At 53.9% G+C, this 27,902-nt stretch overlaps 1 protein-coding gene across 4 annotated transcripts in view; it reads left to right on the top strand.

Annotated features, from left to right (window-relative positions):
- Nucleotides 1-27,902, top strand: part of LOC139240411 (myelin-associated glycoprotein-like) — a 48,879-nt gene that overhangs the window by 10,480 nt on the left and 10,497 nt on the right. For 2 of the 4 annotated variants that reach the window (XM_070868919.1, XM_070868918.1), the window contains exons 3-9: nt 1,417-1,785; nt 3,999-4,304; nt 8,793-9,044; nt 10,736-10,993; nt 18,027-18,311; nt 24,842-25,111; nt 27,226-27,508. In XM_070868919.1, coding sequence (XP_070725020.1) covers nt 1,417-1,785; nt 3,999-4,304; nt 8,793-9,044; nt 10,736-10,993; nt 18,027-18,311; nt 24,842-25,111; nt 27,226-27,508 — 2,023 coding nt within the window. Of the gene's footprint in view, nt 1-1,416; nt 1,786-3,998; nt 4,305-8,792; nt 9,045-10,735; nt 10,994-18,026; nt 18,312-24,841; nt 25,112-27,225; nt 27,520-27,902 lie in introns of all 4 variants that reach the window. The other 2 variants (XM_070868917.1, XM_070868920.1) reach the window with 2 other exon arrangements.

The following is a 27,902-nucleotide window of genomic DNA, read 5'->3' as shown; positions in this document are numbered from 1 at the left end:
CCACACCTGGAGTACTGCGTGCAGTTTTGGTTTCCATATTTACGAAAGGATATACTTGCTTTGGAGGCAGTTCAGAGAAGGTTCACTCGGTTGATTCTGGGGATGAGGGGGTTGACTTAAGAGGAAAGGTTGAGGAGGTTGGGCCTCTACTCATTGGAGTTCAGAAGAATGAGAGGTGATCTTATCGAAACGTATCAGATTACGAGGGGGCTCGACAAGGTGGATGCAGAGAGGATGTTTCCACTGAGGGGGGAGACTAGAACGAGGGGGCATGGTCTTAGAATAAGGGGCCGCCCATTTAAAACTGAGATGAGGAGGAATTTCTTCTCTCAGAGGGTTGTAAATCTGTGGAATTCTCTGCCCCAGAGAGCTGTGGAAGCTGGGACATTGAATAAATTTAAGACAGAGATAGACAGTTTCTTAACCGATAAGGGGATAAGGGGAGCGGGCAGGGAAGTGGAGCTGAGTCCATGATCGGATCAGCCATGATCGTATTAAATGGCGGAGCAGGCTCGAGGGGCCGAATGGCCGACTCCTGCTCCTATTATTTTCTTATGTTCTTATTAACATCCTGGTAAATCTCTGTACGCTCTCTGCTGCAATGACATCTTTCCTGTAATGCGTTGTCAAGTCGTGTGATTATGATATGATAGAAACATAGAAACAGAGAAATATACAGCGCAGAAGGAGTCCATTGCGGCCCATCGTGTCCGCCCCGGCCGACACAGAGCCGCACGGCCCTCGGTCAGCAGCCCTGAAGGTTACATATAAACCCATGAACAATGACGGAAAGGCAAAGGGCACCCGGCCCAACCAGTCCGCCTCACACAACTGTGACACCCCTTATACTGAAACATTCTACACTCCACCCCAACCGGAGCCATGTGATCTCCTGGGAGAGGCCAAAACCAGATAAAAACCCAGGCCAATACAGGGAGAGAAAAACCTGGGAAAATTCCTCTCCGACCCATCCAGGCGATCGACACTTGTCCAGGAGATCCCCCTGGCCGTATTCGATTCCCTGCAGTACTTACCGTTATATCTGCTCCATCCAGCAAAAGGTCATCCAGTCTAATCCCAATGACCAGCTCTAGGTCCGTAACCCTGCAGGTCACTGCACTTTAAGTGCCCATCCAACCATCTCTTAAATGTGGTGAGGGTTTCTGCATCCACCACTCTTCCAGGCAGCGAGTTCCAGATCCCCACAACCCTCTGCGTAAAGAACCCCCCCTCAAATCCCCTCTAAACCTTCCACCAACCACCTTAAAACTATACCCCCTCGTAATAGACCCCTCCGCCAATGGGAAATAGACCCTCACTGTCCACTATGTCCAGGCCCCTCAATATTTTGTACACCTCAATGAGGTCTCCTCTCAACCTCCATGATGCCAATGATGCCGTTTCCTTGCTCCTCAGGCATGCTGCAGGCCGATTCTAACCAGACGGTACCGATAACCCGGCGCCTGAGGGGGCAGAAAGGCCTCTGTGTGTTGATCCCGTGCAACTACAGTGAGCCAGAGACGCCACTCCCAACTGGTCTTGTGGCCGTCTGGTACAAGGACTATGATCGCCCCACGAATAGCACAGTGTATCACCCGAACCAAGACCTCATCGACCGGGATTACAAAGCTCGGGCCCGGCTGAGCGGGAACCTGTCAGAAGGAGACTGTTCCCTGATCATTGGCGGCCTCCAAGGTGGCGACAACGGAGCATACCGCTTCACGATTGAACACACCGCGCTTAATTTCACGGGAGGAGACTTGCAAATCGAACTGGAAATTACAGGTAGGTGTCATGGTCTCGGCTTTTTATCCTCTTCCGCTTCAGGGGTCTCCAAGGGGTGACGGGACCACTTTAGCATTCTACAGCCAGAGTCAGCAATGCATTCTCCCCAACGGGTTTAGGTACAGAGTAAAGCTCCCTCTACACTGTCCCATCAAACACTCCCAGGGCAGATACAGGGGGTTAGATACAGAGTAAAGCTCCCTCTACACTGTCCCATCAAACACTCCCAGGGCAGGTACAGCACGGGGTTAGATACAGAGTAAAGCTCCCTCTACACTGTCCCCATCAAACACTCCCAGGGCAGGTACAGGGGGTTAGATACAGAGTAAAGCTCCCTCTACACTGTCCCATCAAACACTCCCAGGGCAGGTGCAGGGGGTTAGATACAGAGTAAAGCTCCCTCTACACTGTCCCATCAAACACTCCCAAGGCAGGTATGGCGGGTTAGATACAGAGTAAAGCTCCCTCTACACTGTCCCATCAAACACTCCCAGGGCAGGTACAGCACGGGGTTAGATACAGAGTAAAGCTCCCTCTACACTGTCCCATCAAACACTCCCAGGGCAGGTACAGGGGGTTAGGCACAGAGTAAAGCTCCCTCTACACTGTCCCATCAAACACTCCCAGGGCAGATACAGGGGGTTAGATACAGAGTAAAGCTCCCTCTACACTGTCCCATCACACACTCCCGGGGCAGGTACAGGGGGTTAGATACAGAGTAAAGCTCCCTCTACACTGTCCCATCACACACTCCCGGGGCAGGTACAGGGGGTTAGATACAGAGTAAAGCTCCCTCTACACTGTCCCCATCAAACACTCCCAGGGCAGCGACAGGGGGTTAGATACAGAGTAAAGCTCCCTCTACACTGTCCCATCAAACACTCCCAGGGCAGGTACAGCACGGGGTTAGATACAGAGTAAAGCTCCCTCTACACTGTCCCATCAAACACTCCCAGGGCAGGTACAGGGGGTTAGATACAGAGTAAAGCTCCCTCTACACTGTCCCATCAAACACTCCCAGGGCAGGTACAGCACGGGGTTAGATACAGAGTAAAGCTCCCTCTACACTGTCCCATCAAACACTCCCAGGGCAGGTACAGGGGGTTAGGCACAGAGTAAAGCTCCCTCTACACTGTCCCATCAAACACTCCCAGGGCAGATACAGGGGGTTAGATACAGAGTAAAACTCCCTCCACACTGTCCCATCAAACACTCACAGGGCAGGTACAGGGGATTAGATACAGAGTAAAGCTCCCTCTACACTGTCCCACCAAACACTCTCAGAGCAGGTACAGGGGGTTAGATACAGAGTAAAGCTCCCTCAACACTGACCCATCAAACACTCCCAGGGCAGGTACAGCAGAGGGTTAGATACAGAGTAAAGCTCCCTGTACACTGTCCCATCAAACACTCCCAGGGCAGGTACAGGGAGTTAGGTACAGAGTAAAGCTCCCTCTACACTGTCCCATCAAACACTCCCAGGGCAGGTACAGCACGGGGTTGTAGTGAAAGGGTAAACATGTTATTTTTTGATACTTTTATTAGATAAAGGTATCAAGGGATATGTATTAAAGGCGGTGTTAGGATACAGATTTACCATGATGTCGTTGAATGGCGGAACAGGCTCGAGGGGCTGAATGGGCCTCCTCCTGTTCCTGGGTAACAGGCCCGAGGGGCTGAATGGGCCTCCTCCTGTTCCTGTGTAACAGACTCGAGGGGCTGAATGGACCTCCTCCTGTTCCTGGGTAACAGGCCCGAGGGTCTGAATGGGCCTCCTCCTGTTCCTGTGTAACAGGCTCGAGGGGCCGAATGGGTCTCCTCCTGTTCCTGTGTAAGAGGCTCGAGGGGCCGAATGGGCCTCCTCCTGTTCCTGTGTAAGAGGCTCGAGGGGCCGAATGGGCCTCCTCCTGTTCCTGTGTAAGAGGCTCGAGGGGCCGAATGGGTCTCCTCCTGTTCCTGTGTAAGAGGCTCGAGGGGCCGAATGGGCCTCCTCCTGTTCCTGTGTAAGAGGCTCGAGGGGCCGAATGGGCCTCCTCCTGTTCCTGTGTAAGAGGCTCGAGGGGCCGAATGGGCCTCCTCCTGTTCCTGTGTAAGAGGCTCGAGGGGCTGAATGGGCCTCCTCCTGTTCCTGTGTAAGAGGCTCGAGGGGGCTAACTCTTGTTCCTATGACACTTCCCCCTCCCCCCCCCCCCCCCCCCCTCACACCCCCACAGACCTGGAATGGAAACCCAACATAACCTACTCTTCGGAGATCGTTGCTGACAGGAGCACCACACTGGACTGCAGCTTTGTCGACGACTGCAGGGGTCAGGGTCCCAACCTGACCTGGATCAACTCCACCCTCCTAATGAGTTCCCCCTCCATCAAGCGGAGCAGAGGTGACAATTCCACCTCACTATTTTCCACCTCCCTGACCTTTGTCCCCTCATACAAAGACAACGGTAAAGAAGTCGGCTGCAAGGCCCAATTCGTGTTGGCCGATTCGTGGTCCGTCCAGACTCTCGTGCTCGATGTTAAACGTGAGTACACTCTACCTTTGCCCGACACACCTACTGGAGTTTTTGAGGATGTATCTGATAGAGTAGATCAGGGAGAACCAGTGGATGTAGTGTATTTGGATTTTCAGAAGGCCTTTGATAAAGTCCCACATAAGAGGTTAGTGTGAAAAATTAAAGCACATAGGATTGGGGGTAGTGTATTGGCATGGATTGAAAATTGGTTAACTGACAGGAAACAGAGAGTAGGAATAAATGGGTCTTTTTCTGGGTGGCGGGCAGTGACTAGTGGGGTACCACAGGGGATCAGTGCTGGGGCCCCAGCTATTCACAATATAGATAAATGATTTGGATGAGGGAACCAAATGTAATATTTCCAAGTTTGCCGACGACACAAAGCTCGGTGGGATTGTGAGTTGTGAGGAGGATGCAAAGATGCTGCAAGGCGATTTAGATCGGTTGAGTGAGTGGGCAAACACATGGCAGATGCAGTTTAACGTGGATAAATGTGACGTTATCCACTTTGGTAGGAAAAACATAAGGACAAAGTATTATTGAAAGGGTGATGGCTTGGGAAGTGTGGATGTACAGTGGGACCTGGGTGTCCCTGTACACCAGTCATTGAAAGCCAACATGCCGGGGCAGCAAGCAGTTAGGAAGGCAAAGGGTATGTTGGTCTTCATTGCAAGAGGGTTTGAGTACAGGAGCAAGGATGTCTTACTCCAGTTATACAGGGCCTTGGTGAGACCACACCTGGAGTATTGTGTGCAGCTTTGCTCTCCTTACCTAAGGAAGGATATACTTGGCATCGAGGGAGTGCAGCGAAGGTTCACCAGACTGATTCCTGGGATCCGCTGTAGGGCTGTACTGCGGCACTTTTCAAACGTAAGATGTGCCAAGGGATTATAGACAGGCTCAGTGAGTGGGCAAACATTTGGCAGACGGAGTATAACGTGGGAAAATGTGAGGTTATCCACTTTGGCAGAAACAATCGAAACGCAAATTATAATTTTAATGGCGAAAGTGCCGCAGTACAGCGGGACCTGGGGGTTACTTGTGCATGAAACACAAAAGGATAGTATGCAGGTACAGCAAGTGATCAGGAAGGCCAATGGTATCTTGGCCTTTATTGCAAAGGGGATGGAGTATAAAAGCAGGGAAGTCTTGCTACAGTTATACAGGGTATTGGTGAGGCCACACCTGGAGTACTGCGTGCAGTTCTGGTCTCCGTATTTACGAAAGGATATACTTGCTTTGGAGGCAGTTCAGAGAAGGTTCACTCAGTTGATTCTGGAGATGAGGGGGTTGACATGAAGATAGGTTGAGTAGGTTGGGCCTCTACTCATTGGAATTCAGAAGAATGAGAGGTGATCTTATCGAAATGTATCAGATTATGAGGGGGCTCGACAAGGTGGATGCAGAGAGGATGTTTCCCCTCGTGGGGGAAATTAAAGCACAATCTCTGTAACCTCCTCCAGCCCCTACACCCCTCCCTATCTCTGTAACCTCCTCCAGCCCCTACATCCCTCCCTATCTCTGTAACCTCCTCCAGCCCCTACATCCCTCCCTATCTCTGTAACCCCCTCCAGCCCCTACACCCCTCCCTATCTCTGTAACCTCCTCCAGCCCCTACACCCCTCCCTATCTCTGTAACCTCCTCCAGCCCCAACTCCCGTCCCTATCTCTGTAACCCCCTCCAGCCCCTACACCCCTCCCTATCTCTGTAACCTCCTCCAGCCCCTACACCCCTCCCTATCTCTGTAACCTCCTCCAGCCACTACACCCCTCCCTATCTCTGTAACCTCATCCAGCTCCTACACCCCTCCCTATCTCTGTAACCCCCTCCAGCCCCTACACCCCACCCTATCTCTGTAACCTCCTCCAGCCTCTACACCCCTCCCTATCTCTGTAACCACCTCCAGCTCCTACACCCCTCCCTATCTCTGTAAACCCCTCCAGCCCCTACACCCCTCCCTATCTCTGTAACCCCCTCCAGCCCCTACACCCCACCCTATCTCTGTAACCTCCTCCAGCCTCTACACCCCTCCCTATCTCTGTAACCACCTCCAGCCCCTACACCCCTCCCTCTCTCTGCAACCTCCTCCAGCCCCTACACCCCTCCCTATCTCTGTAACCACCTCCAGCCTCTACACCTCTCCCTATCTCTGTAACCTCCTCCAGCCCCTAAACCCCTCCCTATCTCTGTAACCACCTCCAGCCCCTACACCTCTCCCTATCTCTTTAACCTCCTCCAATTCTGCCCTCTTGCCCATCCCCCCGATTCCCATCGCTCCACCATCGGTGGCCGTGCCTTCAGCTGCCTGGGCCCCAAGCTCTGGAACTCCCTCCCTAAACCTCTCCACCTCTCTCTCTCCTCCTTGAAGACGTTCCTTAAAAACCGACATCTTTGACCCAGCTTTTGCTCGCCTGTCCCTAATATCGACTTCTGTGGCTCGGGGTCAATTTGTGTCTGATAATCGCTCCGGTGAAGCACCTTGGGACGTTTCACTGCGTTAAAGACGCTATATAAGTGAAGAGTTGTTGTAAATCTGAGTTTGGAAAAGGAGAGTTTTTTTTCCTGCGACTCACGGAAATGGTTGATGATTCTGGCCATCTCCCTTTACACCCTATCTCGTTTCGCCTTTTGTTTCTTAACTTGTCCCAATTACCATCTCCTTCTGCCTCGCTCCACCATCCCTTTTGTCTCTCTAATCTCTCCTGCTTTCCACTCTGTCTCCGACCTTCCCTTTTGTTCTTACTCCCCTCCCCCTTCGCTGACCTCTACACTTGCTCAAATACCTGTTGCATCTCAAACTTTTTACAGTTCTGACGAGGCGGTGGGGGGGGGGGGTGTGGCAGGGGTGGTCACAGACCTAGAAACATTAACTCTGTTTCTCTCTCAACCAACGCTGCCCTGACTGGCTCAGAATTTCCAGCGTTTTCCGTTTTTATTTCACATTCCAGCTGTTGCTGTTAGATTAGAAAAACAGAAGTTATGTTAAACTTATATAGAACTGTGGTTAGACCACACTGGGAGCACTGTGCACAGTTCTGGTCTCCATATACCTGGGTTAGACCACACTTGGAGCACTGTGCACAGTTCTGGTCTCCATATATCTCATTGGAACACACTTGGAGCACTGTGCACAGTTCTGGTCTCCATATACCTGGGTTAGACCACACTTGGAGCACTGTGCACAGTTCTGGTCTCCATATACCTGGGTCAGACCACACTTGGAGCACTGTGTACAGTTCTGGTCTCCATATACCTGGCTTAGACCTCACTTGGAGCACTGTGCACAGTTCTATTCTCCATATACCTGGGTTTGACCACACTTGGAGCACCGTGCACAGTTCTGGTCTCCATATACCTGGCTTAGACCACACTTGGAGCACTGTGCACAGTTCTGGTCTCCATATACCTGGGTTTGACCACACTTGGAGCACTGTGTACAGTTCTGGTCTCCATATACCTGGCTTAGACCACACTTGGAGCACCGTGCACAGTTCTGGTCTCCATATTATACAAACGATATAGAGGTATTGGAGAGGGTGCAGAGAAGATTTACGAGGGTGAGAACTGAGAGGTTATAACTATCAGGAAAGGCTGGGGCTATTTCTCTCGAGAAGAGAAGGCTGAGGGGTGAGCTGATGGAGGTGTGTAGATTATGAAAGGGTTCGATAGGGTAGATGTAGAGAAGATGTTTCCCACTTGTGGGGGAGACCAGAACTAGGGGCCATCAATATACGACAGTCACTAATAAATCCAATGGGGAATTCAGGAGAAACTTCTTTACCCAGAGAGGGTGAGAATGTGGGACTCGCTCCCACAGGGAGGGGTCGAGGCGAGGAGCAGAGATACATTTAAGGGGGACGCTGGATAAACACATGAGGGAGAAAGGAATAGAAGGATATGGTGATGGGGTGAGATGGAGAGGGGAGGGAGGGGGCTGGTGTGGGACATAAACCCCGGCACGGAGCGGTGGAACATAAACCCCGGCACGGAGCGGTGGGACATAAACCCCGGCACGGAGCAGGGGGGACATAAACCCCGGCACGGAGCGGTGGGACATAAACCCCGGCACGGAGCGGTGGGACATAAACCCCGGCACGGAGCGGTGGGACATAAACCCCGGCACGGAGCGGTGGGGACATAAACCCCGGCACGGAGCGGTGGGACATAAACCCCCAGCACGGAGCGGTGGGACATAAACCCCGGCACGGAGCGGTGGGACATAAACCCCGGCACGGAGCGGGGGGACATAAACCCCGGCACGGAGCGGTGGGGACATAAACCCCGGCACGGAGCGGGGGGGCATAAACCCCGGCACGGAGCGGTGGGGACATAAACCCCGGCACGGAGCGGGGGGGCATAAACCCCGGCACGGAGCGGTGGGGACATAAACCCCGGCACGGAGCGGGGGGGCATAAACCCCGGCACGGAGCGGTGGGGCCCAGTGGCCTGTTTCTGTGGGGTAGGCTTGATGTAACTTGCTGTAATTCTGCGACTAGATGGGCCGAAGATGAAGAAGGTTCAACTCGATCCGGTGACGGAGGGAGAGTCGGTCGAGGTGACCTGCATTGCCGAGAGCAATCCATTGTCCAACGTGAGCTGGTTTCGGAACAATCGCAGGATCTTGACCACCGTGAACAAAAGTCTAACGCTGACCCTGAACATCACCCGTCAGGATCGCGGTTATTATTACTGCCGCTCGTGGAACGGATATGGCCGAGCTAAACGGAACATCTCTATCGTGGTCAACTGTAAGTACACAAGCATAGTCCATGGATCGGCAGGGCGGCGAGAGAGAGAGAGAGAGACTCGCATCCCGACATTGCCTTTCAAACCCACGGCCACATCCCAAAGCACCTCACAGCCCAAGGAATCCTTCCCAGCTGCGGTCCCTGTTGTAGTTCAGCCAACGCGGCTGGCTAATTTGCGCACAGCAAGCTCCCACAGACAGCAACGTGATCGCGGGAGCTCATGATGACCCAGCTCATCTGTTGATTGAGCGATAAGTCTTGGCCCCAGGACACCAGCGAGAACTCAGCCCTGCTCGTCTTCCAAATCGCTGGCCGTGGGACTTTCCAACGTCCATCTGCGCAGACAGAGCCGCGGTTTGATCTCCACTCCGACAGGGCGGTGCTCCCTCAGTACTGCCCCTCCGACAGTGCGACGCTCCCTCAGTACTGCCCCTCCGACAGTGCGGTGCTCCCTCAGTACTGCCCCTCCGACAGTGCGGTGCTCCCTCAGTACTGCCCCTCCGACAGTGCGGCACTCCCTCAGTACCGCCCCTCCGACAGTGCGGCGCTCCCTCAGTACTGCCCCTCCGACAGTGCGGCGCTCCCTCAGTACCCCCCCTCCGACAGTGCGGCGCTCCCTCAGTACTGCCCCTCCGACAGTGCGGTGCTCCCTCAGTACTGCCCCTCCGACAGTGCGACGCTCCCTCAGTACCGCACTGGAGTGTAAGCGGAGAATTTTTATGCTCAAGTCTGTGGTTGTGGGACTTGAACCCACATCCTTCTGACTCAGAGGCGAGAGAGCTGCCCACTGAGTCACAGCTGACACTGTTGGAGGGGCAGTACTGAGGTTCCTACACCCAAGCTGTCACTTCCGTTTTATTAACCAGCGAGCAAAAACATTGCTCTATGCCGGGAGATTTCCAAACGTGATGCAACAATCGTTTTTTGGTCCTGGTAAAGTTTAGCGCTCAGCAAGAAGGGATGTGGTTTCTGGAGAGTAGAATGTCCTTCACCATCACACGCTCCCAGAGCAGGTACAGCACGGGGTTAGATACAGAGTAAAGCTCACTCTACACTGTCCCATCAAACACTCCCGGGGCAGGTACAGGGGGTTAGATACAGAGTAAAGCTCACTCTACACTGTCCCATCAAACAATCCCAGGGCAGGTACAGGGGGTTAGATACAGAGTAAAGCTCCCTCTACACTGTCCCATCACACACTCCCAGGGCAGGTACAACACGGGGTTAGATACAGAGTAAAGCTCCCTCTACACTGTCCCATCACACACTCCCAGGGCAGGTACAACACGGGGTTAGATACAGAGTAAAGCTCCCTCTACACTGTCCCATCAAACACTCCCAGGGCAGGTACAGGGGGTTAGATACAGAGTAAAGCTCCCTCTACACTGTCCCATCAAACACTCCCAGGGCAGGTACAGCACGGGGTTAGATACAGAGTAAAGCTCCCTCTACACTGTCCCATCAAACACTCCCAGGGCAGGTACAACACGGGGTGAAAGTTGTGAAAGGCGCTAATGAAATGCAAGGACCTTCAGACTTTTCCCGCTGTGTGCAGCACACGACGTCACTCAAAACGTGACTTGAGAGTAATTATTTTTCTCTTGTCTTTCTCGTTTTCTCCCCTTCCTCCCGACCCCTACATTTCCCCCCCCCCGCCCTCCCCCTCCCCCCTCGCCCGCCCCCTCCTCCAGACGGACCCAGAATTGAGGACATGGGTGGAACGGTGATCGTCTTGGAGGGCGGATCTTTTCAAAGGAGTTGCATCGTTGATAGCCACCCGGGTTCGAACGTCACCTGGTCCAGGGGAGACCAGGCTTTCGGCAATGGGAACTCCAGCCAAGCAACGCTCCACATCAACGGAATGCGGGACACAGATTCCGGATTGTATACCTGTACAGCTGAGAATCCGTATGGAACCACAAACCGATCTCTGTACATCACAATGGAGTGTAAGTCTTGTTGGAGATCTTCAAAGTGTACCGGCTCTCTCACCAAGTGTACCTGCTCTCTCACCAAGTGTACCTGCTCTCTCACCAAGTGTACCTGCTCTCTCACCAAGTGTACCTGCTCTCTCACCAAGTGTACCGGCTCTCTCACCAAGTGTACCTGCTCTCTCACCAAGTGTACTGGCTCTCTCACCAAGTGTACCTGCTCTCTCACCAAGTGTACCTGCTCTCTCACCAAGTGTACCTGCTCTCTCACCAAGTGTACCTGCTCTCTCACCAAGTGTACCTGCTCTCTCACCAAGTGTACCTGCTCTCTCACCAAGTGTACTGGCTCTCTCACCAAGTGTACCTGCTCTCTCACCAAGTGTACCTGCTCTCTCACCAAGTGTACCTGCTCTCTCACCAAGTGTACCTGCTCTCTCACCAAGTGTACCGGCTCTCTCACCAAGTGTACCTGCTCTCTCACCAAGTGTACCGGCTCTCTCACCAAGTGTACCGGCTCTATCACCAAGTGTACCGGCTCTCTCACCAAGTGTACCGGCTCTCTCACCAAGTGTACCGGCTCTCTCACCAAGTGTACCGGCTCTCTCACCAAGACCTCCTCTGACTTCATGCCCCCTGCCTCAGCTCATCCACTGCTGAAACCCTCGTCCCTGCCTCTGTTACTTCCACACGCACTCCTGGCCGGCCTCCCACATTACCCGCTCCGTAACCATCAGCTCTTCCAACACCCCGCTGCCCACTGTGTCCTGACTCGCACCGAGTCCCGCTCACCCATCACCCCCTGAGCTCACTGACCCCATGTCCTGACTCGCACCCAGTCCCACTCACCCATCACCCCCTGTGCTCACTGTCCCGTGTCCTAACTCACACCGAGTCCCACTCACCCATCACCCCCTGTGCTCACTGACCTCGTGTCCTAACTCACACCCAGTCCCACTCACCCATCACCCCCTGTGCTCACTGTCCCGTGTCCTAACTTACACCGAGTCCCACTCCCCCATCACCCCCTGTGCTCGCTGCCCCGTGTCCTAACTCACACCGAGTCCCACTCACCCATCACCCCCTGTGCTCACTGCCCCATGTCCTAACTCACACCGAGTCCCATTCACCCATCACCCCCTGTGCTCACTGCCCCCGTGTCCTAACTCACACCCAGTCCCGCTCACCCATCACCCCCTGTGCTCACTGACCCCGTGTCCTAACTCACACCGAGTCCCGCTCATCTTCCACCCCCTGTGCTCACTGCCCCGTGTCCTTACTCGCACCGAGTCCCACTCACCCATCACCCCCTGTGCTCACTGCCTCCGTGTCCTAACTCGCACCCAGTCCCACTCACCCATCACCCCCTGTGCTCACTGCCCCCGTGTCCTAACTCGCCCCGAGTCCCGCTCACCCATCACCCCCTGTGCTCACTGCCCCGTGTCCTAACTCGCACCCAGTCCCACTCACCACTCACCCCCTGTGCTCACTGCCCCGTGTCCTAACTCGCACCGAGTCCCACTCACCCATCACCCCCTGTGCTCACTGCCCCGTGTCCTAACTCGCACCGAGTCCCACTCACCCATCACCCCCTGTGCTCACTGACCCCATGTCCTAACTCGCACCGAGTCCCACTCACCCATCACCCCCTGTGCTCACTGACCTACATTGGCTCCCACTCCGGCAAAGCATTGATTTTAGAAATCTCATCCTTGTGTTCAAGTGCCTCCATGGCCTCCTCGCCCCCTCCCTATCTCTGTAACCTCCTCCAGCAACTACGCCCCTCCCTATCTCTGTAACCTCCTCCAGCCCCACAACCCCTCCCTATCTCTGTAACCCCCTCCAGTCCCTACACCCCTCCCTATCTCTGTAATCTCCTCTAGCCACAAAACCCCTCCCTATCTCTGTAACCCCCTCCAGTCCCTACACCCCTCCCTATCTCTGTAACCTCCTCCAGCCCCTACACCCCTCCCGATCTCTGTAACCTCCTCCAGCCCCTACATCCCTCCTTATCTCTGTAACCTCCTCCAGCCCCTACACCCCTCCCTATCTCTGTAACCTCCTCCAGCCCCGACACCCCTCCCTATCCCTGTAAATTCCTCCAGCCCCTACACCCCTCCCTATCTCTGTAACCTCCAGCCCCTACACCCCTCCCTATCTCTGTAACCTCCTCCAGCCCTACACCCCTCCCTATCTCTGCGACTTCCTCCAGCCCCTACACCCCTCCCTATCTCTGTAACCTCCTCCAGCCCCACAAGCCCTCCCTATCTCTGTGACCTCCTCCTGCCCTTACACCTTCCCTATCTCTGTAACCTCCTCCAGCCCCACAAGCCCTCCCTATCTCTGTAACCTCCTCCAGCCCCTACACCCCTCCCTATCTCTGTAACCTCCTCCAGCCCCGACACCCCTCCCTATCCCTGTAAATTCCTCCAGCCCCTACACCCCTCCCTATCTCTGTAACCTCCAGCCCCTACACCCCTCCCTATCTCTGTAACCTCCTCCAGCCCCTACATCCCTTCCTATCTCTGCAAACTCCTCAAGCCCCTACACCCCTCCCTATCTCTGTAACCTCCTCCAGCCCTACACCCCTCCCTATCTCTGCGACTTCCTCCAGCCCCTAACCCCTCCCTATCTCTGTAACCTCCTCCAGCCCCTACACCCCTCCCTATCTCTGCGACTTCCTCCAGGCCCTACACCCCTCCCTATCTCTGTAACCTCCTCCAGCCCCACAAGCCCTCCCTATCTCTGTGACCTCCTCCTGCCCTTACACCTTCCCTATCTCTGTAACCTCCTCCAGCCCCACAAGCCCTCCCTATCTCTGTGACCTCCTCCAGCCCTTACACCTTCCCTATCTTTGTAACCTCCTCCAGCCCTACAACACTCCCAGATCTCTGCGCTCCTCCAATGCTACCCCCGTGGCTGATCTGTGACCTAACTCCCTCTCCTCGCCTTTGGCCCGTAACCCTGGAGACCTTTGGTTAACTAAAATCGATCAATCCCAGTTATTAAAATGAGTAATTGTTCTCACATCGATTGCGGGAGAGAGTTCCAAATTTCTCTCTCCCTTTGTGTATCGAAGTGTTTGCTAACTTTGCACCTGAACGGTCTGGCTGTAATTTTCAGACTCTGCCCCTAGTCCGAGACTTCCCAACCAGCGGGAACAGTGTCTCTCTCTATCTACCCTCTCTGTTCCCCTAAATATCCTGAAAACTTCCATCAGATTGCCCCTTAACCGTCGAAATTCCAGAGAATACATCCCTAGTTTGTGTAATATCTCCTAACTTAACCCTAATTTAACCCTTAGAGTCTGGGTACCATTCTGGTAAACCCACACTGCACTCCCTCCTCAGCCAATATATCCCCCCTAATGTGTAGTTTCCTGAACTGCTCACAGTGCTCCAGGTGTGGTCTAACCGGGGCTTTGTACAGCTGTAGCAAGCTCATAAACAACAAGACGCGAGCGGTTTCTGAAAGCAATCATACAAAAGCAAGGAATTTCTGTTGGACTTCTAAAACAAGCTGCATTGCCCCAACTGGAGTAATAATAAGGACATAAGAAATAGGAGCAGGAGTCGGCCATTCGGCCCCTCGAGCCTGCTCCGCCATTTAATACGATCATGGCTGATCCGATCATGGACTCAGCTCCACTTCCCTGCCCGCCCCCTTATCAGTTAAGAAACTGTCTATCTCTCTCTTAAATTTATTCAATGTCCCGGCTTCCACAGCTCTCTGAGGCAGCGAGTTCCACAGATTTACAACCCTCTGAGAGAAGAAATTCCTCCTCATCTTAGTTTTAAATGGGCGGCCCCTTATTCTGAGACCATGCCCCCTAGTTCTAGTCTCCCCCATCAGTGGGAACATCCTCTCTGCATCCACCTTGTCGAGCCCCCCTCATAATCTGATACGTTTCGATAAGATCACCTCTCAGTCTTCTGAATTCCAATGAGCAGAGGCCCAACCTCCTCAACCTTTCCTCATAAGACAACCCCCTCATCCCCGGAATCAACCGAGTGAACCTTCTCTGAACTGCCTCCAAAGCAAGTATATTCTTCCTTAAATACGGAGAGCAAAACTGCGCGCAGTACTCCACGTGTGGCCTCACCAATACCCTGTACAACTGTAGCAAGACTTCCCTGCTTTTATACTCCATCCCCTTTGTGATAAAGGCCAAGATTCCATTGGCCTTCCTGATCACTTGCTGTACCTGCATACTAACCTTTTGTGTTTCATGCACAAGTACCCCCAGGTCCCGCTGTACTGCGGCACTTTGTAATCTTTCTCCATTTAAATAATAACTTGCTCTTTGATTTTGTTTCTGCCAATTGGGTCCAATTCTTGGCCCCACGCACTTGAGGAAGGATGTGAAGGACTTGGAGACCCTAGTGCGGAGGAGATTGACCAGAATAGTCCCGGGGATGTGGGACTTCAGTAACGTGGGGAGACTGGAGAAGCTGGGGTTGTCCTCCTGAGAGCAGAGAAGGCTAAGGGGAGATTTAATTGAGGTGTTGTGTATTGGAGCAGGGAGGTCTGGAGTAAAAATAAAATGGGGAAGGTGGCTCAACCGTGGCGAACAAGGGAAATTAGGGATAGTGTTAAAACTAAGGACCAGGCATATAAATTGGCCAGAAAAAGCAGCAAACCTGAGGACTGGGAGAAATTTAGAATTCAGCAGAGGAGGACAAAGGGTTTCATTAGCAGGGGGAAAATAGAGTATGAGAGGAAGCTTGCAGGGAACATAAAAACTGACTGCAAAAGCTTCTATAGATATGTGAAGAGTAAAAGATTAGTGAAGATAAACATAGGTCCCTTGCAGTCAGAATCAGGTGAATTTATAATGAGGAAAAAAGAAGTGGCTGACCAATTGAACAAATACTTTGGATCTGTCTTCACGAAGGAAGACACAAATAACCTTCCGGTAATACTAGGGGCCGAGGGTCTACCGAAAAGCAGTAACTGAAGGAAATCCTTATTAGTCAGGAAATTGTGTTGGGGAAATTGATGGGATAGAAGGCCGATAAATCCCTGAGGCCTGATAGTCTGCATCCCAGAGTACTTAAGGAAGTGGCCCTAGAAATAGTGGATGCATTGGTGATCATTTTCCAACAGTCTATTAACTCGGGATCAGTTCCTATGGACTGGAGGGTAGCTAATGTAACACCACTTTTTAAAAAAGAGAGGGAGAGAGAAAACGGGTAATTATAGACCGGTTAGCCTGACATCAGTAGTGGGGAAAATGTTGGAATCAATTATTAAAGATGAAATAGCAGCGCATTTGGAAAGCAGTGACAGGATCGGTCCAAGTCAGCATGGATTTATGAAAGGGAAATCAAGCTTAACAAATCTTCTAGAAGTTTTTGAGGATGTAACTAGTAGAGTGGACAAGGGAGAACCAGTAGATGTGGTGTATTTGGACTTTCAAAAGGCTTTTGACAAGGTCCCGCACGTGAGATTGGTGTGCAAAATTAAAGCACATGGTATTGGGGGTAATGTACTGACGTGGATAGAGAACTGGTTGGCAGACAGGAAGCAGAGAGTCGGGATAAACGGGTCCTTTTCAGAATGGCAGGCAGTGACTAGTGGGGTACCGCAAGGTTCAGTGCTGGGACCCCAGCTATTTACAATATACATCAATGATTTAGATGAATGAATTGAGTGTAATATCTCCAAGTTTGCAGATGACACTAAGCTGGGTGGCGGTGTGAGCTGTGAGGAGGACGCTAAGAGGCTGCAGGGTGACTTGGACAGGTTCAGGTGAGTGGGCAAATGCATGGCAGATGCAGTATAATGTGGATAAATGTGAGGTTATCCACTTTGGGGGCAAAAACAGGAAGGCAGAATATTATCTGAATAGTGGCAGATTAGGAAAAGGGGAGGTGCAACGAGACCTGGGTGTCATGGTACATCAGTCATTGAAAGTTGGCATGCAGGTACAGCAGGCGGTGAAGAAGGCACATGGCATGTTGGCCTTCATAGCTAGGGGATTTGAATATAAGAGCAGGGAGGTTCTCACTGCAGTTGTCCAGGGCCTTGGTGAGGCCACACCTTGAATATTGTGTACAGTTTTGGTCTCCTAATCTGAGGAAGGACGTTCTTGCTATTGAGGGAGTGCAGCGAAGGTTCACCAGACTGATTCCCGGGATGGCAGGACTGACATATGAGGAGAGACTGGATCGACTAGGCTTATATTCACTGGAGTTTAGAAGAATGAGAGGGGATCTCATAGAAACATATAAAATTCTGACGGGACTGGACAATTTAGATGCAGGAAGAATGTTCCCGATGTTGGGGAAGTCCAGAACCAGGGGTCACAATCTAAGGATAAGGGGTAAGCCATTTAGGACCGAGATGAGGAGAAACTTCTTCACTCAGAGAGTGGTTAACCTGTGGAATTCTCTATTGCAGAAAGTTGTTGAGACCAGTTCGTTAGATATATTCAAGAGGGAGTTAGATGTGGCCCTTACGGCTAAAGGGATCAAGGGGTATGGAGAGAAAGCAGGAATGGGGTACTGAGGGAATGATCAGCCATGATCATACTGAATGGTGGTGCAGGCTCGAAGGGCTGAATGGCCTGCTCCTGAACCGATTTTCTCTGTTTCTATGTTTCTATGAGGGGTTTTGATGACGTAAATCAGGAGAAATGTTCCCCAGGGGCAGGAGGGCGGGTAACCAGAGGGACACAGATTGACGATAATCGGCGATGGAACCAGAGGGGGAGATGGGGGAGAATGTTTTTAACGCAGCGAGTTGTTGTGATCGGGAACGCGCTGCCTGAAAGCTCGGTCGGAGCAGGTTCAATCGTGACTTTCAAACCGGGAATTGGGTAAATACTGGAAGGGGGAAATGTGCCGGGGCTGTGGGGGAAAGAGCAGGGGGGGAGTGTGGGACTGATTGGGGTCGCTCTGTCACAGAGCCGGCACAGCACGGGCTCGAGGGGCCCAGTGGGATCCTCCTGTGCGGCACGGTGCTGTGGTTTTGCCCACACCGAGCGAGAAGGGGGTTTCTGTCCGACGGTTGAGCCCGTAAGCCGGTTGGTGAACCATGTGTTTCTTTCCAGATGCGCCGAGGAACCTGACCATTAGTTTGCCGGATGGCACGCCCGTCAACGTATCGCTCGCGACCGAGGAAGGCTTGGCGTTCTCACTGCTCTGCGTCGCTGATAGCGATCCGCCTTCGAACCTGACTTGGCTGGTCGACGGGAGGGTCAGGAACTCCAGCGCGGGCAGCGAGGAGTTATGGCTGGTGGTCACTAACGTTACGTACCAGGACGACGGAGAACACCGCTGCCTGGCGGTGAATTCGCACGGGACCCTTCAGGTCTCGGTGACTGTCGATTTAAAATGTGAGTACGCTGGTCCAAGCTGTGGGAATAGGAGGAGGCCCATTCAGCCCCTCGAGCCTGTTACACAGGAACAGGAGGCCCATTCAGGTCCTCGAGTCTGTTACACAGGAACAGGAGGAGGCCCATTCAGCCTCTCGAGCCTGTTACACAGGAACAGGAGGAGGCCCATTCAGCCCCTCGAGCCTGTTACATAGGAACAGGAGGAGGCCCATTCAGCCCCTCGAGCCTGTTACACAGGAACAGGAGGAGGCCCATTCAGCCCCTCGAGTCTGTTACACAGGAACAGGAGGAGGCCCATTCAGCCCCTCGAGCCTGTTATACAGGGAACAGGAGGAGGCCCATTCGGCCCCTCGAGCCTGTTACACAGGAACAGGAGGAGGCCCATTCAGCCCCTCGAGCCTGTTACACAGGAACAGGAGGAAACCCATTCAGCCCCTCGAGCCTGTTACACAGGAACAGGAGGAGACCCATTCAGCCCCTCGAGCCTGTTACACAGGAACAGGAGAACGCCCATTCAGCCCCTCGAGCCTGTTACACAGGAACAGGAGGAGGCCCATTCAGCCCCTCAAGCCTGTTACACAGGAACAGGAGGAGGCCCATTCAGCCCCTCGAGCCTGTTACACAGGAACAGGAGGAGGCCCATTCGGCCCCTCGAGCCTGTTACACAGGAACAGGAGGAGGCCCATTCAGCCCCTCGAGCCTGTTACACAGGAACAGGAGGAGGCCCATTCAGCCCCTCGAGCCTGTTACACAGGAACAGGAGGCCCATTCAGCTCCTCGAGTCTGTTACACAGGAACAGGAGGAGGCCCATTCAGCCCCTCGAGCCTGTTACACAGGAACAGGAGGCCCATTCAGCTCCTCGAGTCTGTTACACAGGAACAGGAGGAGGCCCATTCAGCCCCTCGAGCCTGTTACACAGGAACAGGAGGAGGCCCATTCAGCCCCTCGGGCCTGTTACACAGGAACAGGAGGCCCATTCAGGTCCTCGAGTCTGTTACACAGGAACAGGAGGAGGCCCATTCAGCCTCTCGAGCCTGTTACACAGGAACAGGAGGAGGCCCATTCAGCCCCTCGGGCCTGTTACACAGGAACAGGAGGCCCATTCAGCTCCTCGAGCCTGTTACACAGGAACAGGAGGAGGCCATTCGGCCCCTCGAGTCTGTTACACAGGAACAGGAGGAGGCCCATTCAGCCCCTCGAGCCTGTTAAACAGGAACAGGAGGAGGCCCATTCAGCCCCTCGAGCCTGTTACACAGGGAACAGGAGGAGGCCCATTCAGCCCCTCGAGCCTGTTACACAGGAACAGGAGGAGGCCCATTCAGCCCCTCGAGCCTGTTACACAGGAACAGGAGGTGGCCCATTCAGCCCCTCGAGCCTGTTACACAGGAAAAGGAGGTGGCCCATTCAGCCCCTCGAGCCTGTTACACTGGAACAGGAGGAGGCCCATTCAGCCCCTCGAGCCTGTTACACAGGTACAGGAGGAGGCCCATTCAGCCCCTCGAGCCTGTTACACAGGAACAGGAGGAGGCCCATTCAGCCCCTCAAGCCTGTTACACAGGAACAGGAGGAGGCCCATTCGGCCCCTCGAGCCTGTTACACAGGAACAGGAGGGGGCCCATTCAGCCCCTCGAGCCTGTTATACAGGGAACAGGAGGAGGCCCATTCGGCCCCTCGAGCCTGTTACACAGGAACAGGAGGAGGCCCATTCAGCCCCTCGAGCCTGTTACACAGGAACAGGAGGAAACCCATTCAGCCCCTCGAGCCTGTTACACAGGAACAGGAGGAGACCCATTCAGCCCCTCGAGCCTGTTACACAGGAACAGGAGGAGGCCCATTCAGCCCCTCGAGCCTGTTACACAGGAACAGGAGGAGGCCCATTCAGCCCCTCGAGCCTGTTACACAGGAACAGGAGGAGGCCCATTCAGCCCCTCGAGCCTGTTACACAGGAACAGGAGGAGGCCCATTCGGCCCCTCGAGCCTGTTACACAGGAACAGGAGGAGGCCCATTCAGCCCCTCGAGCCTGTTACACAGGAACAGGAGGAGGCCCATTCAGCCCCTCGAGCCTGTTACACAGGAACAGGAGGCCCATTCAGCTCCTCGAGTCTGTTACACAGGAACAGGAGGAGGCCCATTCAGCCCCTCGAGCCTGTTACACAGGAACAGGAGGCCCATTCAGCTCCTCAAGTCTGTTACACAGGAACAGGAGGAGGCCCATTCAGCCCCTCGAGCCTGTTACACAGGAACAGGAGGAGGCCCATTCAGCCCCTCGGGCCTGTTACACAGGAACAGGAGGCCCATTCAGCTCCTCGAGTCTGTTACACAGGAACAGGAGGAGGCCCATTCAGCCTCTCGAGCCTGTTACACAGGAACAGGAGGAGGCCCATTCAGCCCCTCGGGCCTGTTACACAGGAACAGGAGGCCCATTCAGCTCCTCGAGCCTGTTACACAGGAACAGGAGGAGGCCATTCGGCCCCTCGAGTCTGTTACACAGGAACAGGAGGAGGCCCATTCAGCCCCTCGAGCCTGTTAAACAGGAACAGGATGAGGCCCATTCAGCCCCTCGAGCCTGTTACACAGGGAACAGGAGGAGGCCCATTCAGCCCCTCGAGCCTGTTACACAGGAACAGGAGGAGGCCCATTCAGCCCCTCGAGCCTGTTACACAGGAACAGGAGGTGGCCCATTCAGCCCCTCGAGCCTGTTACACAGGAACAGGAGGTGGCCCATTCAGCCCCTCGAGCCTGTTACACAGGAACAGGAGGAGGCCCATTCAGCCCCTCGAGCCTGTTACACAGGTACAGGAGGAGGCCCATTCAGCCCCTCGAGCCTGTTACACAGGAACAGGAGGAGGCCCATTCAGCCCCTCAAGCCTGTTACACAGGAACAGGAGGAGGCCCATTCAGTCCCCTCGAGCCCGTTACACAGGAACAGGAGGGGGCCCATTCAGCCCCTGGAGCCTGTTAAACAGGAACAGGAGGAGGCCCATTCAGCCTCTCGAGCCTGTTACATAGGAACAGGAGGAGGCCCATTCAGCCCCTCGAGCCTGTTAAACAGGAACAGGAGGAGACCCATTCAGCCCCTGGAGCCTGTTACACAGGACCAGGAGGAGGCCCATTCAGCCCCTCGAGCCTGTTACACAGGAACAGGAGGAGGCCCATTCAGCACCTCGAGCCTGTTACACAGGAACAGGAGGAGGCCCATTCATCCCCTCGAGTCTGTCACACAGGAACAGGAGGAGGCCCATTCAGCCCCTCAAGCCTGTTACACAGGAACAGGAGGAGGCCCATTCAGCCCCTCGAGCCTGTTACACAGGAACAGGAGGAGGCCCATTCAGCCCCTCGAGCCTGTTACACAGGAACAGGAGGAGGCCCATTCAGCCCCTCGAGCCTGTTACACAGGAACAGGAGGAGGCCCATTCAGCCCCTCGAGCCTGTTACACAGGAACAGGAGGAGGCCCATTCAGCCCCTCGAGCCTGTTACACAGGAACAGGAGGAGGCCCATTCAGCCCCTCGAGCCTGTTACACAGGAACAGGAGGAGGCCCATTCAGCCCCTCGAGCCTGTTAAACAGGAACAGGAGGAGCCCCATTCAGCCCCTCGAGCCTGTTACACAGGAACAGGAGGAGGCCCCTTCGGCCCCTCGAGCCTGTTAAACAGGAACAGGAGGAGCCCCATTCAGCACCTCTAGCCTGTTACACAGGAACAGGAGGAGCCCCATTCAGCCCCTCGAGCCTGTTACACAGGAACAGGAGGCCCATTCAGCCACTCGAGCCTGTTACACAGGAACAGGAGGCCCATTCAGCCCCTCGAGCCTGTTAAACAGGAACAGGAGGAGGCCCATTCAGCCCCTCGAGCCTGTTAAACAGGAACAGGAGGAGGCCCATTCAGCCCATCGACCTGTTAAACAGGAACAGGAGGAGCCCCATTCAGCCCCTCGAGCCTGTTAAACAGGAACAGGAGGAGCCCCATTCAGCCCCTCGAGCCTGTTACACAGGAACAGGAGGAGCCCCATTCAGCCCCTCGAGCCTGTTACACAGGAACAGGAGGAGCCCCATTCAGCCCCTCGAGCCTGTTACACAGGAACAGGAGGAGGCCCGTTGAGCATGCGCACAGGTTTGTGGGGCTGTTGACAGCATCTTGCCCTCCGGAGGAGGTGGAGTTCCCCAGTGGAGTGCTCACTACGCGGGAATCCTCCCTTTATCCGTCGGGGACTTGGCCTGGAGGGTGGTGCACGGAGCAGTCCTGTGCAGTCAGTTTTTAAGTCGGTTCACAGACACCCAGGCCGCCTGTAATTTCCCGAGGCATCCGTGTTCCCACGTGTCTGTGCAATTGTGTGAGCTTTGGAGTGGCTTAGCGAGTCACGTGATGCTTACAAGACTCAATGAAACCCCACTCCAGTTGGGTAGGGGGGGGGATCCACAACATGGTAGGCCGTTGTGAGCCTAGTCGATGAACCGGTAAAGTGTAGTGTGATTGTTAAACCTTTGCTAATAAACCAACTGGTTATTCATAGCAACATAATAGCAAGGCCAATGGTATCTTGGCCTTTATTGCAAAGGGGATGGAGTATAAAAGCAGGGAAGTCTTGCTCCAGTTATACAGGGTATTGGTGAGGCCACACCTGGAGTACTGCGTGCAGTTTTGCTCTCCGTATTTACGAAAGGATATACTTGCATTGGAGGCAGTTCAGAGAAGGTTCACTCGGTTGATTCCGGGGATGAGGGGGTTGACTTATGAGGAAAGGTTGAGGAGGTTGGGCCTCTACTCATTGGAGTTCAGAAGAATGAGAGGTGATCTTATCGAAACGTATCAGATTATGAGGGGGGCTTGACAAGGTGGATGCAGAGAGGATGTTCCCACTGATGGGGGAGACTAGAACTAGGGGGCATGGTCTTAGAATAAGGGGCCGCCCATTTAAAACTGAGATGAGGAGGAATTTCTTCTCTCAGAGGGTTGTAAATCTGTGGAATTCTCTGCCTCAGAGAGCTGTGGAAGCCGGGACATTGAATATATTTAAGACAGAGATAGACAGTTTCTGAACCGATAAGGGGATAAGGGGGGCGGGCAGGGAAGTGGAGCTGAGTCCATGATCGGATCAGCCATGATCGTATTAAATGGCGGAGTAGGCTCGAGGGGCCGAATGGCCGACTCCTGCTCCTATTTCTTGTGTGTTACTGTGAATTCTTAAGCAAAGAACCCACCAGGTGACTACATTACAAACTTGTGATGTATGTTAACTGGATTTTACCCGCCAGCAGAGGGCACGACTATCGGAGTCCGAATGGTCACTGGCAGACACGTGCAAACCGTGTATATAATGTTGGCAGCCATGATGAATCCTCACTTTGAGAATAAATTCACTGGAGTAAGGTTATAGAAACATAGAAACATAGAAAATAGGTGCAGGAGTAGGCCATTCAGCCCTTCCAGCCTGCACCACCATTCAATGAGTTCATGGCTGAACATGAAACTTCAGTACCCACTTCCTGCTTTCACGCCATACCCCTTGATCCCCCGAGTAGTAAGGACTTCATCTAACTCCCTTTTGAATATATTTAGTGAATTGGCCTCAACTACTTTCTGTGGTAGATAATTCCACAGGTTCACCACTCTCTGGGTGAAGAAGTTTCTCCTCATCTCGGTCCTAAATGGCTTACCCCTTATCCTTAGACTGTGACCCCTGGTTCTGGACTTCCCCAACATTGGGAACATTCTTCCTGCATCTAACCTGTCTAACCCCGTCAGAATTTTAAACGTTTCTATGAGGTCCCCTCTCACTCTTCTGAACTCCAGTGAATACAAGCCCAGTTGATCCAGTCTTTCTTGATATGTCAGTCCCGCCATCCCGGGAATCAGTCTGGTGAACCTTCGCTGCACTCCCTCAATAGCAAGAATGTCCTTCCTCAAGTTAGAAGACCAAAACTGTACACAATACTCCAGGTGTGGCCTCACCAAGGCCCTGTACAACTGTAGCAACACCTCCCTGCCCCTGTACTCAAATCCCCTCGCTATGAAGGCCAACATGCCATTTGCTTTCTTAACCGCCTGCTGTACCTGCATGCCAACCTTCAATGACTGATGTACCATGACACCCAGGTCTCGTTGCACCTTCCCTTTTCCTAATCTGTCGCCATTCAGATAATAGTCTGTCTCTCTGTTTTTACCACCAAAGTGGATAACCTCACATTTATCCACATTATACTTCATCTGCCATGCATTTGCCCACTCACCTAACCTATCCAAGTCACTCTGCAGCCTCATAGCATCCTCCTCGCAGCTCACACTGCCACCCAACTTAGTGTCATCCGCAAATTTGGAGATACTACATTTAATCCCCACGTCTAAATCATTAATGTACAATGTAAACAGCTGGGGCCCCAGCACAGAACCTTGCGGTACCCCACTAGTCACTGCCTGCCATTCTGAAAAGTACCCATTTACTCCTACTCTTATGCCTGAACTAGCTTGCCATACTGAGCCTCGTGGAGTTATTCGATACTTAACAAACCGCGTGTTGTCTTTCTTTCAAAGATTCTCCGCGGGAGACGGTGGTGAGGTTCAGCGGAGATGCAATAAAGGAGGGCGATGAGGTGACCCTGACCTGTGGCAGCAAGAGCAACCCTCCGGCCACCAACTACAGCTGGTTCAGGGCGGACGGGAGCCAGAGGTTTGTGCTCGTCGCCAACAGCGACTCCATCGGCCTGGGTCGGGTAACCCGCGACAACCAGACCAGCTTCTTCTGCACAGCCGAGAACACGATCGGCTCCAGCAACTCGAGTCTGTTCCACCTCAGCGTGGAGTGTAAGTGTCGGACACTCGGGAACGCGGGCAATAGGAGCGGGAGGAGGCCCTCGAGGCTGTTACACAGCAACAGGAGGAGGCCCATTCAGCCCCTCGAGCCTGTTACACAGGGAACAGGAGGAGGCCCATGCAGCCCCTCGAGCCTGTTACACAGGAACAGGAGGGGGCCCATTCAGCCCCTCGAGCCTGTTACACAGGAACAGGAGGAGACCCATTCAGCCCCTCGAGCCTGTTACACAGGAACAGGAGGAGGCCCATTCAGCCCCTCGATCCTGTTACACAGGGAACAGGAGGAGGCCCATTCAGCCCCTCGAGCCTGTTACACAGGAACAGGAGGAGGCCCATTCAGCCCCTCGAGCCTGTTACACAGCAACAGGAGGAGGCCCATTCAGCCCCTCGAGCCTGTTACACAGCAACAGGAGGAGGCCCATTCAGCCCCTCGAGCCTGTTACACAGCAACAGGAGGAGGCCCATTCAGCCCCTCGAGCCTGTTACACAGGAACAGCAGGAGGCCCATTCAGCCCCTCGAGCCTGTTACACAGGAACAGCAGGAGGCCCATTCAGCCCCTTGAGCCTGTTACACAGGAACAGGAGGAGGCCCATTCAGCCCCTCGAGCCTGTTACACAGGAACAGCAGGAGGCCCATTCAGCCCCTCGAGCCTGTTACACAGGAACAGGAGGAGGCCCATTCAGCCCCTCGAGCCTGTTACACAGGGAACAGGAGGAGGCCCATTCAGCCCCTCGAGCCTGTTACACAGGAACAGGAGGAGGCCCATTCAGCCCCTCGAGCCTGTTACACAGGGAACAGGAGGAGGCCCATTCAGCCTCTCGAGCCTGTTACACAGGAACAGGAGTCGGCCATTCGGCCCCTCGAGCCTGCTCCGCCATTCAATGAGATCACGGCTGATCTTCGACCTCAACTCCACTTTCCCGCCCGATCCCTCGATTCCCTTAATCTCCAAAAATCTATCGATCTCAGCCTTGTATATACTCAACGACTGAGCCTCCACAGCCCTCTGGGGCAGAGAATTCCAAAGATTCACCCCCCCTCCGAGTGAAGAATTTCCTCCTCATCTCAGTCCTCAATGGCCGACCCCTTATCCTGAGACTGTGTGACCCCTGGTTCTAGACTCCCCAGCCCCGGGGGGGGAAACACCCTCCCTGCATCTACCCTGTCAAGCCCCCTCAGAATCTTACACATTTCAATGAGATCACCTCTCATTCTTCTAAACTCCAGAGAGTATCGGCCCATTCTACACAATCGCTCATCATAAGACACTACTCTTATCCCAGGAATCAATCGAGTGAACCTCCGTGGTATCGCCTTCAAGGCAAGTGTATCCTTCCTTCGATAAGGAGACCAGAACTGTGCACGGTGCTCCAAGTGTGGTCTAACCCAGGTATATGGTGACCAGAACTGTGCACGGTGCTCCAAGTGTGGTCTAACCCAGGTATATGGAGACCAGAACTGTGCACGGTGCTCCAAGTGTGGTCTAACCCAGGTATATGGAGACCAGAACTGTGCACGGTGCTCCAAGTGTGGTCTAACCCAGGTATATGGAGACCAGAACTGTGCACGGTGCTCCAAGTGTGGTCTAACCCAGGTATATGGAGACCAGAACTGTGCACGGTGCTCCAAGTGTGGTCTAACCCAGGTATATGGAGACCAGAACTGTGCACGGTGCTCCAAGTGTGGTCTAACCCAGGTATATGGAGAGCAGAACTGTGCACGGTGCTCCAAGTGTGGTCTAACCCAGGTATATGGAGACCAGAACTGTGCACGGTGCTCCAAGTGTGGTCTAACCCAGGTATTTGGAGACCAGAACTGTGCACGGTGCTCCAAGTGTGGTCTAACCCAGGTATATGGAGACCAGAACTGTGCACAGTGCTCCAAGTGTGGTCTAACCCAGGTATATGGAGACCAGAACTGTGCGCGCAGTACTCCAGGTGTGGCCTCACCAATACCCTGTATAGTTGTAGCAGGACTTCTCTGCTTTTATATTCCATCCGCCTTGCAATAAAGGCCGTTCGTGCCATTTGCTTTGCTGATTACTTGCTGTAGCTGTGTGTTGGCTCGCTGAGATTAATTCTGATGTCAGTGTTGTATCCTACAGATAAGCCGGAGATATCCCCGGAGTCAGACTGTGCTCGGAGGACAGAGGGAGTTACCTGCGTCTGCACAGCAATTGCCAACCCTCCTGGAGACCTCACCTGGCACCAGCCCTTCAGCAATGTCAGCGGCAACCAGACAGGCAGCCGCTTCGTGGCCTGGCAGGTCACCCACGGCCAGCTGGTGACCGGCTCGCTGACCCTGATGACAGGCGAGGCCGAGGAGGAGACCAGGGTCGCCTGCTCGGTCCGGAACCAGCACGGAGAGGCCTGGTTCAACGTGTACCTGTGGGTGAAAGGTCAGAGAGCGGCTCGGGGCCGAGAGAGAGAGAGATAAAGGGAGAGGGAAGCGGGGGGAGAGAGAGGGAGAGAGAGAGAGAGGGAGAGAGGGAGGCGGGGGGAGAGAGATAGAGAGAGAGAGAGGGAGAGGGAGAGGGAGGCGGGGGGAGAGAGAGAGAGGGAGAGACGGGGGGAGAGAGAAGGAGAGAGGGAGGCGGGGAGAGAGAGAGGGAGAGAGGGAGGCGGGGAGAGAGAGAGAGAGGGAGAGAGAGAGAGGGAGAGGGAGGCGGGGGGAGAGAGAGAGAGGGAGAGGCGGGGGGAGAGAGAGAGAGGGAGGCGGGGGGAGAGAGATAGAGAGAGAGAGAGGGAGAGGCGGGGGGAGAGAGAGAGAGAGAGAGAGAGA

This window comes from Pristiophorus japonicus, chromosome 31 (assembly GCF_044704955.1).
Source record: "Pristiophorus japonicus isolate sPriJap1 chromosome 31, sPriJap1.hap1, whole genome shotgun sequence".
Taxonomy (NCBI): Eukaryota; Metazoa; Chordata; class Chondrichthyes; family Pristiophoridae; genus Pristiophorus; species Pristiophorus japonicus.
The sequence above is the reverse complement of the archived record's forward strand: the minus strand, read 5'-3'. Positions and strand labels throughout refer to the sequence as shown.